Source organism: Podarcis liolepis (genome assembly GCF_965112155.1).
Source record: "Podarcis liolepis genome assembly, chromosome: 9".
Lineage (NCBI taxonomy): Eukaryota > Metazoa > Chordata > Lepidosauria > Squamata > Lacertidae > Podarcis > Podarcis liolepis.
Genome location: NC_139564.1, coordinates 38,501,390 through 38,521,750, shown reverse-complemented (window position 1 = coordinate 38,521,750; position 20,361 = coordinate 38,501,390). Strand labels below are relative to the sequence as shown.

Sequence of the window (20,361 nt, the reverse complement as noted above, 5' to 3'; positions counted from 1 at the left end):
GTTATGTGTTTTTAAGATTTTACACTGCCCGGTGATGTTTTGACAAAGGGTGTTATATAAATTAAAGTAATAATAATAATAATAATAATTTATTTAACTCAAATTGGTAGTATTTAATTTTGGGTGGGTTCTGCCCAGTACATATTAGAATATTATAATAAAATAAACTAGCACCTTATAGCTGATTCCAGAGAAGATAGTCTCTGAAAACTTTCCTTCCTTCCTTTCTCATTATGCCCTGCATGACACCTCACACACTTCAGTCTCAAGAAAATCTGAATGAAAAATTAATATTTCATGAAAACATAAGTGCTTTAGTTTGACATTTAGCTTTTCCCCTCCCCACCCAGACAGCATTTTCATGTGAAGTTGCTGCCATGTTTCAACGGTGGCTTTTGCCTTCAATCCTAAGCAAATGGGAAAGTGTTGATGTGCTGTTTCTGGAACAGATCACAAAGCAGATTGGCATTGTGCTGGTTATGGGGCTTAGCCCAATTCCACCCACTTGTACAGAAGGGAATGTCAACGACGGCTCAGACGGCTTTCCTTCTTGTAGAGTTATCTGCATTACAGATAGCTAGAGAATGGACAGATGCTATTAAACTTTATTTCCGAGCATAAACCACAGTTCAGACTCGGAACACAGTATGTTTGCAAAAATCAATACCAAGTTCTATTTATTTTTATTTTATTTTTAAAATGTATTGCTTGCCTTTCAATTCCATTAGAGCACTGAAAGTGGTTGCAGGGCACATGCTTTTTCAAGCAATTCCTCACTGTTCATGAAATGTTTCGATTTTTGAGATTATATAAAAGGCATGTACTTGTACCACTGTTTCTACAAAACACATTGCTCTGTTCCTTTTTAAAAAAAATTGTACATAAGTTATTTAAGTAGAAAGATAAAAAAAGAAAAAAAGAAATAATGGCTGTTTGTTTTGTGCATGTTTGTTTTTGTATTTAAGCAGCCGTAGCAATTTGCTTGGATTATCCTCAAATGAACAAAATCAGACTGCCTGGATTCCAAAACTTCAGAAGGGTAAATCTTTATTGTTATTTAGCAGTTTCATTTCATTTTAAACAATTGCCAGTTACTGTAAAAATGTTATACCGCATTTGTACATTTAAGACTATTTCTACCTAGGGGTGGAAGTGACATATTTTTGAAGGAATGAGTTATGGATAATGACCATAGGGAAAGGGTTTTTTGTTGAAATACATTTTGAAATTTTCATGTTTGTGTGTATAGATAAAGACACACACACACACACACACACACACACACACACACAGCAATATTTCTGAATACAGTGTGACACCTAATGTTAGCCATATTCAGAGCTGCCCTTTGAAATAAATGGACTCAGGTCCATTTCAATGGATCTATGAGTTTGTCCATTGATTTCAATGAACTTACTCTGAGTATGGCTATTACCCATACTTTATTGAGGTTTGTTATCTAAACTAGGATTTTTCTTCAAAAAAGGGAAGTATTTTAACTTTACTTCTGCCCATTGATGACCAAACAGTAGTTGCTATTTTATAGATTATACCAGATCTTCCTTCATCAAGACTCAGCTGCTTGCTTTACTCTTACATACTTCTTCCCAGATTTGAAAATGCTCATGGGCATGTCTTCCTATATATTATCTTGTCTCTGTCTCTATGCACACCAGTGGCCAGATCTCTCAAGTTTGCTACAGTTTCTCATCTCCTAGTTTGTGTAGCTGGTGAAAAGTTAGGACTGGAAAAACTGGCAAGAAGATGAGCAACATTTTTGTTTTGCCGTTCAGGTGCAGAGCATGATTGCCCTCATTCAGTTGGAGGCGAAGCTGAAATAGCATGGACCACATATCCAGTAGCCTCCAGTGTGACCCAAGCTTGAATGTGCACCCAATTGCAAGGGAGCCCTTATTCACATGGTCTTCATATTTTCTGGGAAGGAAAGAATAATGCAAATCAGGTATCTATGTAATGTGGTGCCCCCACAGAAGTCTGGGTCCATACAGTGGAGGCTACTCTCTCATGCCACTCCTTTGCAATGCTTTTTTGGTGCAATCAAAATGTACAAACCATGCTAGCCTTCATGTGGCAGAGCTAGGTAATGGTTTTATTCCGTTTATGCAGCTCCATGTTGATTTTGTATGCAGTGGAAGCAAATGGACCTACTAACAGGTATGCCCTCAGCCAGACCCCCACCTGCCTGCCTGCCATCTTTATGTTGGCATGCAACCAAGGAAACCGGGGCAATTGGCAGGCCCCCAGCTGGCTCCAGCCCACCGGCCAGTGTGCCGGGCAAACTCCAGTCCTTGGTGCAGCATGAATCTGCGACCTGAGCTTCAGAAGCTAGGGCATGCTACTCATCAGAGTAAACGCTGCTCAAACAGAAGTGGCAGGAGAGGCTGTGTGAGCATATTTACAAGTAGTTTATTCAGCGTACATCAGGACAAAAGGAAACATGTCTGATCTCCTTTGTGTCCAAAGCAAAAAATCAGCATAAGCAAAAGCTATACACAAAACGGAAGTTCCCAGCATACTGTGCTGGAGTGTAAACAGACATGTGACACACAACAATCATGCCTGTTCCTTAAAGTGGAATGGAATATCCTAACACTTTACACTCTATCCAGGGGGTGTCCCTGCCTGTCATCTCTGGGATGTGCCTGCAGAGCCTAGCAGGCAGAAGGATGATAACAAAACTAGAATCAGTTGGCTCTTCCTGTCATTGGCTCTGGCTCCACCTGATGCTTGGACCTTCTCTCCTAATGGTCCCAGTGTGAACCTGCCACCACTTGCATTTATTTGTATGCAAGACTACATCTGACCACATGCATTCTGTAATTGGAGAGCCCTTTCCTCTAGATCAGGGGTAGTCAACCATTTTATACCTACCGCTCCCTATTGCATCTTTCTTGATGGTAAAATTTTCTTACTGCCCACCAGTGCTCGATGGAAGGAGGATTCAGCTTGTGCCATAGAAACCCCTACTGCCCACATAGAATCCTGAAACACCCACTAGTGGGCGGTAGGGACCAGGTTGACAACCCCTGCTCTAGATGGTTCCCACTGAAGCATTTGTGTCACAAAATACACATATTCCTCTTAGAAGTCTGGAGATAGTTCTGAGCTTGGTCATTCTTGGTGCTGAACAGGAGTAATGACAGCCATCATCTTGGTGTGTGTGATTTAATCTACTTGTCAGATCCTCAACAGTTGAAGATCCACAAGTTAACTGTATCAGCAAATCCACATTATCCCAAATGATACAATGCTCTTCATATTTTTGGTGTGAAGGCAACATTTCTCATCACACTTCCCACAGTGTAACTAAATATTCTATCTTTATTAATTACATCTTTATGTAAGAAAATTGTGTCTCTTTTCATTACTTGACTTATGCTTTGAAAAAACTGCATTAATTTAAGTAAGGATCAATTTGTTATTGCTCGGTGAGCCCAGTTATTTGCAGTAAATGCATACAAATTAATTTGGATATGGAAATACATTTCCTGTTTTATGGCAAGTCATCTCTTCAACACTTTCACTAAGTAGAGAACACCGTAATTTGGATGTATACAAAGGCTGTTTATTCCAAATATTTCATCCACATAAATGTTTTAAACATGAGTTGGCACAGACGTTTTGCATAAAATGTGCTACAATGCAACTGCCTTTTGAAACAAAACAAGGTTGTTCTGTTTGCCTGTTAAGTCAGCTCTAGCAGTTCTTAGAAATGTCATTTATTAAATGTCACGCTAATTGCTTGTAATATCAACCCCTGAAAAGCAAACCTTTGTGAGTGATCTTTCAGAAGCTTTATTTTTCTCTGTTCTGTCTGTCTGGTACATTTTGAAGAGAATAAACAAACAAGATTTACCTTTGATACAGCACCACTCGCTAAAAATATAAGGCTGACTGACTGGTGCATTTAAGGATATTTCATCTCTGCGAATAAAAATGATGCACCCATTCTAAATTAATCAAATGCTTTAAAATTAATTTGATGAAATTAATATTCTAAGATTAATGCCATCATTTATCATCAATATGCTATACTCTGAGTCAGGTTAATGAGTTAGGGGGAAAGTCCATTCTTCATTTGGTTTCTCTGCTGTAATAGATGGCCAATAATGAAAAAAGAAAGAAAGAATAAGAAGTACCTGCTAGATCAGAGGAAAGGTCCACCTGGTTCAGCCTCCTTCTCCTCCTTACAGTGGCCAGCTGGATGCTTCTGAGCATCCCAAATGCAGGACATGGAGGCGATAGTTCTCTAAGATCATAAGATCAGCCTCAAAGCCTATCCAGTCCTGCATCCTGTTTCCCATAGTGCTCCACCAGATGCCTATTGGAAATTTGCAAGCAGGACACAAGTGCAGTCGCCCATTCCCTGCTGTTGTTTTCCCAGCAGCTAATATTCAATGTACACAAAGGTAAGTAACATGACTGTGGGCTAAGGCAGAAGGGTGTTCTGGGCCTTTGTTGTGTGGTAAGGGTTAATATTTGTTTTTTGATGAACAGAAGCCAGCTTTACAATCAGATGCTGCTGATTGCTTCTAATGCTATTTATATCTCCTCCAGACTTATTATCTATATTTCCTTGAGGCTTATTTTGAAATGGTTTTTATGTGCCACTGCAGCTATTGGATTATTCAGTGTAACTCACTGTACATGTGGCTATTCTTGAAGATGGCTTGGAAACTCCAGGTAGTTCTGATGGCATTTCCACTCCCCCATAACATTAGTTCTTGAACACTTGCCCTGGCAGTTTATCCATGAATGAACCTAATTCAAAGCATTCACCTTGACATAAAAAAACTCTGAATGGCTTGTGACCTGATTACCTGAAGAGGTGTCCCCCCTCATCACAACAATGTGAATTCAGTGCGGGATTCCAGTGCTCCCCCGCCATATTTTAAATTGCTGTTACCCACCTCAGGATTACCTCTGATGAAGGGCAGGATATAAATCCTGTAAATAAAGAAATGAGCAAATGTTGGTACATGTTGTTGAGCTATTAAAAGTAACCATTCCTATCAGCAGTGCCATGTTTATCATAACGTGGTCACTTAGTCGCTTGGCCCCCAAAATGAGAATCATTCAATAATTATAGTGTTAGGAAATACTTGCCATTAGAGGTTTTGCAGGCTGGCACTTGTCCTTGTTCTGGCAGGCATCTCAGATATTATGGTATCAGCCTAATTAAGAGAACGAAATGGAAATGGAGTGAAATCTTCTGTTGAAATGAACTGATGGAAGGTACCTGCCCTGCCTCAGTAGAGACTCATTCCTTTTAGTATAATTGACTTCACTTGTTGACATTTCCTTGGACAGATCAGGGTGGGTTTTCTTTTCATGCTCAACGGATACAGATATAGCTACCTATGAGTAGGATGGAATTTATCATGGCACTGGATTGACTGCTTCGATTGGCACATAATTTGTCCCTTTCGTTATAAAATAGGTCTTGGCTCCACTCCCTGCAATTTTGAATGGTTCGGTCTGTATGCACTTTAGGGTGGTATAACTTGGTTGTTCCTTTTCCTCTGCTTGTGGTGCACTGGATTGCATAAATAATTCTAAGGCTGATGGTAACTGGTTTTTAGCTTGATAAATTGAGCTGTACTTTGGTAAACTGTTGATCCTTTTTAGTACCATAGCTCACTGCCACTGTGAGTCTTGCACAAATTGGCTGGTTTTAAGATGAAACAATTCTGAAAATTCTTAACTTTGCGGGCCAGGTGTTTTCTTTGTGTGTGTGTGTGAATGAATAGACAGAAATATGCTCATTTGTATGTTTATCAGCTGCAACATTTAGTTGACTAAGCAATGAAATACCTTTTGACTGATTAAAAAGCTGCCCCAATTATTCAGGAAGCAAGATAGCTATATCTATCTATCTATCTATCTATCTATCTATCTATCTATCTACCTATCATCTATCTATCTATCTATCTATCTATCTATCTATCTATCATCTATCTATAGTCAATTAGATTGCAATTAATTTATTTGTTGTACTTAACCTTGTTGTAATTAATTTCAAAACATTTGTTTGTAAGAATGTCTCAATTTATAAGAAATAAATTCATAACTAAGTAAATTTATAAGAAATAAATACAACAATTGTTCATGTAAGAACTCCACAAATTCATGACTGGCAGGTGCCTTCTTTGAACAGGCTTTCTTACTTTTTTCTTACACAAACAGAATGCCTCTTTTGAGATAGTGACACTTAAGTAGATCATATAGAATCCAAGAAAATGCTCCCCCCCTTTGTTTGGCACTCCTCATTCAATAGGTCAAACTGTGTGATGTTTCCTGTACAGTATGTCTTGTGCAAGGGCTGGGAAACACTGAGCAAACCAGATCACAAATGCCTTGCAATGAAATAGACCCTGCAGACAGTAGCTGGCCATGCATGCTGGCAGAACAGGCAGACTCTGAGGATATTCAGAGTACTCTGCCAAAAGAAAACAGATATGCAGTCGTGTGATTGTCTGCCTGGTACAAGGAAATGAATCCTCTAGGCATACATTAAGTGCAATATAACTGAGAATGCAGACTGTGATTCTGGACTTGTGGCATATCAGTAAATTCACAGGGAAAACAGTTAAAAAAGGAATGCAGTAGGTGTTGAAAGGGCATACAGAGAGCACTTTGGGGGGGGGGGAGGAGGTGAAATGTAATCATAAAGTTGCCTGCATAGCACAAGGGAAGGAAGTGTTGGGGCATATACTGAGTGTGATATAGCCAATTGCACCTGCACAGCCTGTGCTGCTGGAATTCACAGCCAAATGCACTTGTGCAGCCTGTGCTGTTGGAATTAGCTGACTTGCTTCATGACCTGAGATGAGAACTTGTGCTTTGCGCACCCAGTGCATGTGATGAGCCATAATAGCGGAAGCACGGCATCCTGGGTGGACTGACAGCAGGCACTAGAACATGTGTTTGGAATGCATGCAGTTTATGCTTCTTCTCCCTTCCAACTTCTTAAGCTCCGTAGAATTAGAAGACAACTCTCCTTGCCTGAGTGCTTCCGTATTTATTTCCCTTCTGCTCTAGCCCAACTGACTGAATTTCTCTGTTCATTTATGTGCTGCTAGAATTGAAAGAAGGCTTGGTTAGGGACTGCAACTCCCATGAGCCCCAGCTAGTATGGATAATGGTCAGAATTTATGTGAGCTGTAGTCCAGCAACATCTGGATAGCATCACATTTGCTGGCCCTGGGATAGAAGGAGGGAATTCCTTCTGAATTCTCCACCTGCCTTCTAGTCCCCTTACATTGCTGACAAGAGCTGGGCTGAATTCTGCAGGTCTGTTGCTACCCCTTATTCACCATGTGGAAGTGGAACCCAGGGATGTTCCTGCTCACAATTTGATTCTTACTTCTTCAGCTAAAATCCTGTTTCTCAGATACCACAGTCCTCCTGGAAATAAATGCCATTTAAAAACATGACACATTACCATACCATTGATAGCCATATTGCATCTTATATTATCAGTTGCAATGCTTTTTGGAATTCTGATCACTTTCGCAGTCTGTTACATTTAGTAGCTTCTTAGATCCAGTGCTTATCAAGTTTTCTTTGTTATAGATGATCTCTGTTTTGCAAGAACTTATGCATGAAATGTATTGGGTTCTTATAAATGACTTAGTGATTTGACATCATAGCCATGTTTGTGCAAATATGGTTATTTTCCTTTATTTACAGTTCAAAAGAAAATGAACATGAGTTCAGCCCTGTATACAAGTTATTTAGAAATACAGTATGTTGATCTATTCAATTATATTCTTTCGTTTTAGAAAACTCGATTAGGTGAAATCTAAACTGTCCAAATCAACCCTTCACGACACCACTATTCAAATAATTAGGATTTGAACTGACATAAGATCCTCCCTCCTCATTTTTCTAATTATACAGATAAACTGGTAGCTGCTAATTCTATCTTCCAGCACTTAATTGTTTGTAAGTGCCTAAAGATTAACGCTAAATGTCCAATTAAAAAGGTATTAAACTATTGTGAGATTTTATGGAAAGATAACACAAATTTTGAATTAAATGGTCACCGAGGAATAGTGCTGCTGAAATCGGTTGGTTCTTCCCAGTTCTTTATTGCTTTGCCGGGAGTAACACTCTGAAGGATTAGATTACTGTTATAACCATGCAAGCGTTTAACTTGAGGAAGGGAATTAGACAAGTATGGAATGATTGCAGTTGAGCTTTTGACTGGCACTGACAAGATAAGGATATAGTATTTATCTTTTTAACAACATCACAAGAAAATGACACTTGTGTTGTTGCTTTGACATAGTAAAGCATACAAGCCTTGTAATTCAACCCAACTGGGCCTGCCACAACCCTATAATTTCTGGTTTTGGTAGAGCAGGTATGGGGAACCATTTTCAGATCAGGGTATACATTCCCTTCTGGGCAAGCTTTTGAGGGCCATGTGCCAAGGGTAGGTGAAGCCAGAGGCAAAGATGAGTGGAGCAGCAAATCCTAATTTTACAACAGTTTACACATAAACAGCTTTCTGTTTTCTTCACCTAGGCAAGCAAGAAGTACTACCAGAGTTCAAGGACACACTCAAAGACACTCAAAGAGGGGGGCATTAAAGCAGGTCAGGTGAGCGGTGTGGCCTGGGGAGAGGGGCATAGTTGACGAGAGCCCTAAAGGCTAGACAGAGAGAGTTGAAGGGCCATCTTTGGCCCCTGGTCCACCAGCACTACACCAATGGGACACAGCACACACACCCTCCACCATCCTGTGAAAACCCCTCAATCCCGATTTTATTTTATTCTCCGGTAGATTTACAAAAAGAAAAACATGCAGCAATAAATACATTTTATAAAGGGCCATTATTAGACATAGACACACATAGCATTTTCTCTCTTTTTTTTAGTCAAGACTCCTTTTGCAAAAGGAAAGGCCACGGAGAGGCAATAGGATTCTTCCTCGCAGCTGTCTCCACCACCACTGCTTGGGATAAGCGTTGGCTCATCCTTTTGCCTGAACTTGATGGTGGCAGCACTGATGGGGGAAATAGGGACATTCCAGGATCAGATCATAAGCTGGGACGATTTTCATAATTCCAGGACTGTCTCTGGGAAATCGGGACACTTGGAAGCTATGTGGTGGCATGGTCAGGTTCTGCTAGGATAACAAAACATTTGAATAGGATCTGATGTCTTTCCCAGTAATGGTTCTAATTGGTGTTTAATTCTATTGAAACCTGACTGGCCATTCTCACACTTCTGGGCTCAGCATTTCTGAAGCTATAGATATAACTCACGCTGCATAAAGCCATCTACTGCCTTTTACTTGCCAGTTGTCAATGCTGATGTCCATGCTGGATTCCTAGGGTTGGTTTAACAATTTTGCCTTCAGCAGCCAAGAACGAACAGATGAGGTGCATAAAGATGGGAATATGAACGTGGTTGGGTTGTTTTTTTTTTTGGGGGGGGGGTTGTGTCAGACTGGCAGAAGAAATGTATTCCAAAGTATCCACTGTCTGATTTAGAAGCTCTGAAGGTCGCAGAATATCCACAGGTGTGTTACAATGAAAACTGTAATGGGAAAAATGTTACCTGCTGAAAATTGACCTCTTTCAGAGCTCTGGCAGAGGCATGTGGCTCATCTTCCACAGATTCTCCTCCTTATAGCATCAGACAGAAAGACTGGAAATATTTTAAAAATAAAAGTCTAGTTATGCTTTTACTCAGTTTGCATCATTTGGTGTGGTTTTGCCCCCACACATCTTGCTACTAAGTTGTGTTGTCTTGATTATTACGGCATTGATGTATGGTAAATTTCAGTGATCTTCCCAATAGGAAGAACATACCAAGACTGGAGAGGGGTAATATTATCAGATACTATGCCTCCATACTCATCGCTCACTAGTAAGGAACATCAAGAAAGACTGAAAGCAATAACGAAAAGGCAAAGGCACAAGATGGTAAGTCATAGCTGGATTTCCCCGCAGCTTCTGAAGCGTCCCATAGAGTTTAGGAAGTATGCTCTGACACTATGGAGCCGGATTATGAAGAACAGAAGTTTATTGAGTGGTCTTGATCTGTGTATGCTTGTGGAGAGCAATCTTAAGTCTTCAGAGTTCATATTAAAGAATAGAGGAGTTCATATATGTGAACCTAGTGAGCTTTAGCTGTATGTTTTCAAACCTCAGGCCATACTTGATGTGCAAATATGTTTTTCCTAATGGGGCAAATAAAAAACAGAGCAAAGGTGAAGATTTTCACAGAGAACATTATGTGGGGTGGAGATTTAACTGCCTCACCCTATGCTACTGTTCTGTTCTGGGTTGCTGCCCTCTTCCTCCCCTACACCCCTGCTACACTATGAAACTTCACTATCAAACATCCAACTCTACACTGAAGCCTTCACCACAATTTTATTTTACTTATAAACCCTCTCCTATATATACAATCCCTCACTGAACACCTTCACATACTCCACCCTGTGCTGAAAGCCCCCTTGCACACACTACTTCACACTGACCCTGATCCAACAAACAAGTACAGGCCAACTCATGCAAGGGAAGAATTCTTTTGCAGTACAGTAAGGCCCAGTTGCTTCAAAAGGACCACAGCATGAGGCATCTTTGCTGTTCCCAGGCACATCTTCATCCCAATCTGGATTTGGGCCTGAAAAACTAGGGGAAAGTGGGTGTGTGGAGTGTAAATTGTAAGTAAGTACAATTTGTGACATTTGCACAGCATCATTCCTAATTACGGGACATGTCTGTTAGGGCATTTGCCTTGGCTTCCAATTTCTTGGCTTGTAGAGCTTGCGCCAACATGAGAGCCTTATCTTTGGTCTTTAAACTGGCAGGTTTTTGGTCACTGAATATGAACTCTGTTCTTTAAGATGCCCTGTCTTAGGTACAAAAAAGTGTACTTAAGTTCCCTATATTATGTGGTGCTGAATTTACCAGTTCCACAATCAATGAGATGATATCTTCAGAATATCAGAGCAATTCCATCAATGTTAACACTAGTTAAGGGGCACACCACTTCACTGGAGGAAAATCAGAATACTATATTCCTTCAATTAAAGTCATAATAATAATTAGAGAAGCAAATTGCTAGCACTGTGCTGTTTAATTTGAGAGAAGCACCTCATTTAGAGTAGTTAACTTCTGAGTCCTTAAGTAATTATTTAAACAAACTCACTTTAAGAGATAACAGCAAATCTCATGTAGAAACAAAGCCAATTCATTTATTGAACTTTGCTACTGAGCATTTAACATGTTATCTCTCTGAGGCTGTTATCTCTGTAGCTGAATTTGTGGAAATAGAACCTAATCACTCAGCTGTGAAAGGCTATTCACTGAGGTTTATTTACAGAAGTATGGTATATAGCTTCATTTACAGAAGGGATCCCTTCATTTAAAGGGATTTATTGTATAGTGGAATACACAGGGATCACACTCTAACCTAGCAATTATTAGAGGGGTGGTGCCTGAATAAATATTGCTTTCGGTTTGTCCTATTTTTCTTACAATGATAAACAGTTTTTCTTCTTCTTCAAGGTAGTCTTTTTTATGCCCTTAACCTGGCCATCCAAAGATATTTCATTGCAAATTCAATGCTGTACAACAGGGTTGGAAAACCCCTGGCTTGTGGGCCTAATCAGATGCTTCAGGTCTTTGAATTTTATTGTTAACCTTTCTCACATACCGCCTATTCCCCTTAGCCGAATGGACACAGAAAGCACAGCCGCTGACCTGCATCTTAATGTAAATCTATCATATTTATTAATGTAGCCAAAAATGGACTTTACTTTCTTGTTGTGAGTGTTAAAATGTGAGTTTGATGCATATATTTTCTAATTAGATTAATTACATTATTTATTGCAATGTTTATAGTAAGTCCCATTATGACTGAGCATGTTATTACCAAGAGGAAAAACCTCTGTATCCTAAAATATTGATGATGAATGAATGTGTGAAAATACACAAATATGATTAGAACTAATGTGACCTTGGTTCAGCTCAGAATACTTCAGGTGTCTTTCTCAAGGAGGAGTCAATCTCTTTGCAGTGGGAGGGTGGTGTGTGATGTGGGAGGGATTTTTCCCTTTGCAAAATCCAAACCTAGAACCATTGAAACGTGTCCCTCATTTGCTTGGCAATATGTTGTTAATATGCCAGCCAGCTGACAATAAGAAATGTCAAAAAACAGTAATGTACGTACGTACGTGTGTGTGTGTGTGAGAGAGAGAGAGAGAGAGAGAGAGCTCCTCCTCATCACTTGAACACACAGTACTCCTGAGGCAATATGCATACTTCAGTGGGCAATTACTAGCTCACTGAGTTTGCAGCCAACTCTGAAATCATTATAAAAAATGTAAACAATAATGAAATTTTTTTAAAAAACAACAACAACTGAAGGACTGAACAGTACAGGTGATGAGTCTGTATAATTGTAATCAGAATCAGATTGCATCCTTAAGCCTGACAAACAAATATAATTAAAAGCCAGACAATTGGTGAATGGGCAATTGCCCCATTCACCAGTTCTTGCCATCTGCTTCCTCTTCTACATGACTTCTTTCCCCCATTCTAACATAACTTCGTCTTCCTGCATGAACAGGGAAGTGAGTGTGTGACAGCAGTACTGCAATTGCTACTGCATCCTCATCACATTGATCTCATTCCGGCACAATTTCCTTCACCCAGCATTAGCCATGCTTTAAAATAATATTTATTTATGTGTGGTTAGGTATCTGTCTCATATATATTTGAAGGGTACCCCTTCCTTTGTGACCATTTTGTTCCATGAAAGATCTGTCACAGTGAATACTCATGCATGTCTCCTGAACAATTCTGTTAATCGGTCCTTTTCTTCATAGCGGCGCCGTCGAGAAACTAAAGTGAAAATATGCTCTGAAGAGCCTCTGAAGCCTTCAAAGAAATCTTACAGGTGCTTTCAATTATTTTTCTGAAACAGGACACAACCTGGTTTGCTATTGGATTGTTTGCCGTGTGTGTGTGTGTGTGTGTGTGTGTGTGTGTGTGTGTGTTTTAAATGTCAGGTATCTTAAATTTCCAAAAGCAAAAGAAAGGAACAGGTTCAAATTATTTTTGGTAACGATTTAAGGCGCACTTCAACTCTGCAGGTTATAATATAAAAAAATTCCTTCCAGTAGCACCTTAAAGACCAACTAAGTTAGTTCTTGGTATGAGCTTTCGTGTGCATGCACACTTCTTCAGATACCATGCACACGAAAGCTCATACCAAGAACTAACTTAGTTGGTCTTTAAGGTGCTACTGGAAGGAATTTTTTTATTTTGACTATGGCAGACCAACACGGCTACCTATCTGTATCTGCAGGATATAGAGGTTCTGCACTGGTAAGTGGATCCTAGGGCTGTTACACAGTGCTGTTAAGTATTGACATCAAACATGCAAACAGAAGCTGTGCTGGAAGGCCAAGCTACTTGCCACCCAAGCTGCTTAATATGTGGGGTGCTTGAAGGCCAAATGAGTCATAATGTAAAATGGTGATAATTGCATCAAGAGATTCTGCCCCTGCCTCCCCAAGTCCTCTTCCTTCTATGACTCCATGTCTTCTTTTTCTTTCGACCCCTCTTTATGTTTATTTTGCCGTAGTGGCAGTCGCTATGCCTCCCCTCCTACCCTCAGCCCCTTACACTGAGAAATGGCAAAGGGAAAGTCCTTTCTCAGGGTGAACCACCGGGAGAGTGCCTGGGAGTTGCTATCGCTCTAATACCTAGCTATTCTCTTTAAACTGAGGGCTCATCTGCACTACACCTTTAAAGCAGTATCATACCACTTTAAACCATCATGGCTTCCCCCAGAGAATCCTGGGTACTGCACGTTCTTAGGGGTCCTGAGAGTTGTTGGGAGAAACCTATTCCCCTCAGAATTCCCAGAGTTCCCTGGGAAGAGAAATTGATTGTTAATCCACTGTGGGCATTGTAGTTCTGTGAGGGGAATAGCAACCTTGATGAATTACAGTTCCCAACTGGGTTTGGGAGAATAAAGGAAGGAATTTATACAGATGCCTTCTGGTTCCTCTGACCAGAAGGCTCCTATAGAGTCAACCTATCCAAAGGGTAAAACCAAATAAAAAATAAATCCAATAAATTCAGGGGAACACTGGGATGGTGTGCAGAACCCCACTCTGGAATGAGATTATTCTCCCCCTTCCCAATAGTCTGTGAAGGGCATGCATACCATATGGAGAGCATTAGTGGACAAGGACTGGGCTGGATTGGGCTATGCCATTACCTGGCACTAAAACAGAGACAGACATTATCAGTGGTTGGTACTATCCTCTGCTGTGTCATGCCATTAACATTTTGCAAGCTGGTTGTGTTAAAAGAATTGAAATGTCACGCTTTCCACCCAACCTTCTGACACAATGTTTATCAGAAAAGTTGGAACGACCCTTTAATGCTCCTGTTTAGTATTCTTAAATTCAGCTGCCGTTCAGGAACGCATTACAAAATTTAACAAATGAAAACAGAAGAAAGTGCATTTCCCCCTAATGTGCCTAAGCCTATTTTGTATCAGTTTGACACACATAAGCTTCAAGCTTTGCATTTTCAATTATATGCCTTCCTTAATTAGTCTGTCTTGAAACCCCGTTTACTGAAATATTTATTTGCAGAAAGGACAGGGAACTCTTGCCTCTACAGATGTGGGTGCTCTGTATCTCCCATCATCCCTGACCATGCTGGCTGTTTATTGTGTGTGGGCAGGTAATCCCTCCCCTACCTGGCCTGGTCTCCTTGGCAACGCTTCCCCCAGGTGGGATTGGACAACTGACTGAGGTAGGCGGAGACCTCCAGGTATCCCACCTGAGGGAAGGCAAACCAAGCCTATGCTGTTGGAGCCACTCCAGATCTAGGGGCTGCGCGCGTCCACGCAAAGGGTGCCCCCCGTTTTAAGTGTGGAGCGGTCATTTCCCATTCCTGGTTTATATGGTCAGATCTATCATTGTGCAAATACAGCATATTGCACCATAGTTTCTGTTTATTTCTTGCGCGGAGGCCGTTAAAACATCTGATCTAATTCAAAAAAAGCACTGCATTTTTTCTGATTATGATGTATATGTGATACATAATTTGTATGATATATAATAATTAGTGACCTAGTTGTCCCACAAGCATGACATAGTAGAAACTGTAATAAGTGAGATTCTTTATTCTGTTACTGATCTTTGTGTAATGTTATGTGTGTGTTATGTGTGTCTGTATTTTTAACCCTTAAAGCTAAGTAATGGAATGTCTATGATAATACTGTAAATTCCTCTCCAAAAAGTTCTTAAACTAAGATTAGAAATCTCCAGAGCTTAGTTTTACTCAAGTGTCACAATGACTTAACCTTTGAAAAGAACTGTTAATGTGATCATTCAATTCCATAAGATATGGAGTGTGATATTAATGCATCTTCACAGGGAACACTGGCTAAAAAAAGGCCATCTCTTAGTTCATTCTGTCATTTATCTGAAGAATTTTTATTCCACTCTTCAGCCAAAAAAACACATGGCATAAGAGGAAAACAGATTGGAAGGGAGAAGGAATAAAGCTAACTGTGGTAATGCTACTCTTGTTGATTATTACTATATCGGAATATACTATTATTGCACAACGTCCCTCAACATTAATGTGATAAGGGGGCTTTTTGAACTTACCATCTATTGTAGTATAGTTATTGCCCCCCATCAATTTTTTTTGTATGCTACTACACAACATCATCATTATTCAAGTATGCCAGTGCAAGTAGATAAATAAGGTACCACTGTGGTGGGAAGGTAAATGGCATTTCCGTGTGCTCTGGTTTCCGTCACGGTGTTCCGTTGCACCAGAAGCGGTTTAGTCATGCTGGTCACATGACCCAAAAAGCTGTCTGTGGACAAATGCCGGCTCCCTTGTGTGGTGTAGTGGTTAAGAGCGGTAGTCACGTAATCTGGGGAACCGGGTTCGCGTCTCCGCTCCTCCACATGCAGCTGCTGGGTGACCTTGAGCCAGTCACACTTCTGTGAAGTCTCTCAGCCCCACTCACCTCACAGAGTGTTTGTTGTGGGGGAGGAAGGGAAACGAGAATGTTAGCCGCTTTGAGACTCCTGAAGGGGAGTGAAAGGCGGGATATCAAATCCAAACTCTTCTTCTCTTCTTATTCTTTCAAGAGATGAATGCCACAACCCCATAGTCACCTTTGACTGGACTTAACCGTCCAGGGGCCCTTTACCTTTTACCTTTACTAGAATTATGTAACCCCCTTTTCTATCACAAAATTGCAACTTGTCTGAAAGATGTGGGACTCAGCAATACAGCTGCAAATAAAACATTTTAAATGTGTTGTAAAGTGCAATATAAAAATGTGACACTAGATGGTGACAGTGAGCTATGCCAAATTCAATGTATTTTTCAAAACGTTTTTTAAAAAAGCATTTTCACAGTGTTTTTTTTAATATGTGTGTAGATTCCACCCTGGAGTGGATCCTTGATATTTTCATTTGTGTGGCATCATCCTGGTTTCTGTATGTTTAGCTGCTAGCCCCAAGAGAGCTACATACCTTTTGTACTCAGTTCCTTCCCCTAAACCACATTTGGATCGATTCTTTATTTCAACAGTTGTTTTTTGAATCTCTGTTCTTAATGAAATTGTGAAGCTACTATTTAAAGCAGATAAATAAAATAGCCCCACCTTCACAATTGCAGGAAACAGGAGAGAGTGGGACAAAGGGAGGTAGAAGACTTAAGCTTGGGCCCTGTGACAGTCTGGAAAGCCATATCATCCTTTCATGAAAGGACTGGGTTGCCTGGGTCCATCATAAATATATATGGTATAGCTCACGTACATTGTTCATATGTTGGTTTCTGTCTCTTTCAGCTTTAGTGCTCCAAATGTTGCATTCTTGTTCAGCACAAATTGTATGAATTTTTTTGCTACCCTATTGCAGTTTATAAATAAACCATTTATTCTCTGTTCAAGTCCTCCAACAGTTTGCTGCTAATCCTCAGCAGATTAATATGCTTTCAGCGATAATCCTTTCATCTGCTGAAGTTCAAAGATGCTGAATCACTAAAGTTAGTAGGCTGACAGAACTTCCAGTAAAATGGTACCAAGAAAGTGATGATCCTTTGATGGATTTCTTTTAATTTTTAAGGTTAAAATTGTAGGTGGCACAAAAATATCTGGCATTCACGAACCGTCTTTCAGCACCGATAGAACACTTGAAATCTCAACGCAAAATATTATTTGCCATTTATCTGCCTCCTCATAGCTTCATATGTGGGCAACCTGCTCTATAAGATCTTACACTAAGAGATGTTGGTGAATAAAGAGCGGGGAATGTATGGATGGTTAATGCTTTGTATAGATTCCAGAAAATTGCACAAGCAGCTCTGACTGCAGGCTGCTGGGATTCAAAAGTGGGAAGAGTGCGGTTGTGCTCAGTTAGGTTTTGCTGTTGTGCTTCCCACAGGTATCTGGTTGGCTGCTGTGAAACAAGATGCTGGACTAGATTGGCTATTGGCTGGATCCAGCCAGCTCTCCTTATGTTCCTATTTGAGACACACTTTCCATGTCATCACAATAAATTGAAATTACTGGTTTACTGTGAATGAACAATATGCTGGCGCATACAATCCATTCACTCACCCCCTTTCCAAAACAATCCAGTTATAGTTAGCTTGAGATCTATGTTTGCTACTCTTAAGCAAACCAGAAGTGCAAATCAGGATTTGAAGTTGGCTTATGAATTCTGACTTGCTTGAGAACAACTGGGGAAGGATTCTGGCTTTTCATGCCACAATGAGATAGCTTCAGTTGGGTTTACCTGTGAACATGAAAGGAAGATGCTCATTCACAGTAAGTCCAGGAAAGCCAGGAATCCTGGCTTATTGTGATGTGAAAACATGGCTACTGGACAGCGACAGAAAGCGCTGCAGGCCTTATGATAGGAGAGCTAGGTCTGTACAGCCTGCCTGCTCTCCACTGCTGCCTACTTCTCCAGGTCACTGGGCAAGACAACATTACACAAGGGACACTATGACCTTGGGATGAGGCAGGGAAGCTGCACAGGTACTCCACACATATTACAGTGGCACTAACTCATACTTTGAACCTGACTTGTGACACACACTTGGCACGAAAGGTAGGCCATCAGTGATTTAATACATCCAAATTGTCTTATGTGGCATAAATTCAATCTACCACTTAAATACTTAAGAAAGGTTTTAGAACTATATAATGAATGTGTATGATGTCATACTCTGTTGGCTGCAAGTGTTTTGTATATTCTTGGAGTCCCACGTAACCTCTTTTTCTCCCCTTCATTCTCCTTATCTGTTTAGTCCCGCTCCAAAAGAGTGAGTGGGTCGGTTGGAAGAGAGAGAATGGTTGCAAAGCAATGCGGATTTTGAGAGTGCATGTATCTTAGGGATGGGAAGAAATGTGCAGTGCAATTCTATACATATATACTCAAAAGTAAATCCTACTGTGTTCTACTGAACAAAGTTGTGATGGTTATTGGTTTTATGGTTTTAACATTTATGCTCTGGTATCTTGCATTTGATTGGAATATTTGTATACTGCTCTGCAGTCCCTTGGGATAAAAGGGTTTATACGTGTAAATGATGATGATAACAACAAATCATTTGAGGAAAAGTGATAATTTCTTGTTTTTCCTTTTGAGCTTTCTCTCTTACGTTCAAAATATAGGAGGCAATTCTACCCTGCTATATGATGTTTCTGGTTTAAGCATTTATGTTGTGAACTTCTATGGCATACCATTTTGAACACGAATAACAGGTTATAAATATTTTAAACAAACCAAACATTTAATGAAAGTAATACGTGTCTAGTAGTACAAATACACACACACACACAATCAATTCTTAGCTAAAAATGAGCATGTCTAAACCAAATCTATCTGTGTTTTGTCTAAAAGTAGATGGCAACTCAGTCAGCAGAACATGGTATTCTTAATCTCAAGGTCGTGGGTTCGAGCCCCATATTGGGTGAAAGATTCCTGCGTTGTAGGGGGTTAGACTAGATAACCCTTGTGGTCCCTTCCAACTGTAGAGTTCTGTGATTCTATGAGTTGTTGGGGGTGCAGTAGGCCTGTCGCTGGAATTTGTAGGTGAGAAGTGTGCTGTCTTGTTGGCCATTGTGGGAACAGAACGTTGAACTAGATAAACATCTGGCCTGATGCAGCAGCAAAGCCCTTGCTGTGTTCTTTCTCGATAACATCATGTTCAAACTTTTCTCTTCATATCGCTTTTAGGTATGTTCTTTATGCTGTGGTTTGTTTTTAAACCTTGCATTCTTCGTATAACCCTCCAACTGTTCCATTTTAGAAGAAAAGACCACCAAAGGATGAATGCCATCTTCAAAAAAAATGCAGCTGTACCCAATAGGCCTACAACCCATATATGACGGAAGGTCCTCACAATTTCAGTGAATGTAGCAGAAGTTCTTCTTCAAGGTCACTGTGCAGCAAGTGGAAGCCTCTTGGCTCAGTTTAACAGGACATCGGCCAACTCAAAGCAAATTGCAATTACACTAGAAATTACATTTGGACAAAACAGGAAGGCTGGGCCTGTTAAAGGAGGCAGAATATTTGCTTTGAGAGAATGTGGGTTGGTAGGTGATTGGAGAGGGAGGAGGCAGACATCTGATTCTGAACTTGGCAACCCCTCCAGCTGGTTTAGTCACATATTTTCAGCTCAAAATCTATTTGGCCTTTACAACAGCCAAAATAAATGTCCCTTAATCACTTCCAACCTATTAACAGATGGGTAAACAGCTTTTATAAATGGGGCATACAAAATACTTCACAATCAGCCAAAACTAATTAGTGGCAATAGCTGAACCAAAATGTTTAATTCAAGTAATATATATATCAATGTAGATGAAAGTACAGTTTATTATTATTATTTTTTAAAAAAAGTCATTTCAAATATTATGCCTTAGAAAAATCACAATGGGCTTCATTTAAACCTGATGAATTTAGAATTCTAATTTGTTTCGGCTTTTCTTCTACATTAAGGCACAATCCAGTGGTAAAGATCTGCCAGCTGAAGGACTACTGTATAGTAAGGGAAAGGGCCACCATTTGAGGGCCACATGCTGATGGTGGGGAGGGCCAGAGGCAAAAGTTGGCAGAACAACAAATGTGCATTTGAACAGGAGGCTGGTTTCTGTACTCACCCTTCCCCATCCTCCTTCCAGGCAAGCAAGAGTCATTATCAGAGTATAAGGACACATTCCAGCCTGGGAGAAACACTTGGGGTTTGAGGCAGGACCAGTCTTTGCATTATGCTTATTAAAATAGCTAATAAAAAGTTATTAAAAACAACAA

General features: G+C 40.2%; 1 protein-coding gene and 1 long non-coding RNA gene across 5 annotated transcripts in view; one reads left to right on the top strand and one right to left on the bottom strand.

The window, feature by feature from the left end:
• IQCM (IQ motif containing M) overlaps positions 1-20,361 on the top strand; it is an 88,311-nt gene that overhangs the window by 12,701 nt on the left and 55,249 nt on the right. For 2 of the 4 annotated variants that reach the window (XM_083520071.1, XM_083520072.1), the window contains exons 5-7: positions 969-1,039; positions 9,834-9,958; positions 12,874-12,944. In XM_083520071.1, the coding sequence (XP_083376197.1) occupies positions 969-1,039; positions 9,834-9,958; positions 12,874-12,944 (267 nt within the window). Of the gene's footprint in view, positions 1-965; positions 1,040-9,833; positions 9,959-12,873; positions 12,945-20,361 lie in introns of all 4 variants that reach the window. The other 2 variants (XM_083520069.1, XM_083520070.1) reach the window with 1 other exon arrangement.
• LOC310714680 overlaps positions 1-20,361 on the bottom strand; it is a 181,094-nt gene that overhangs the window by 157,840 nt on the left and 2,893 nt on the right. The window lies entirely within an intron of this gene.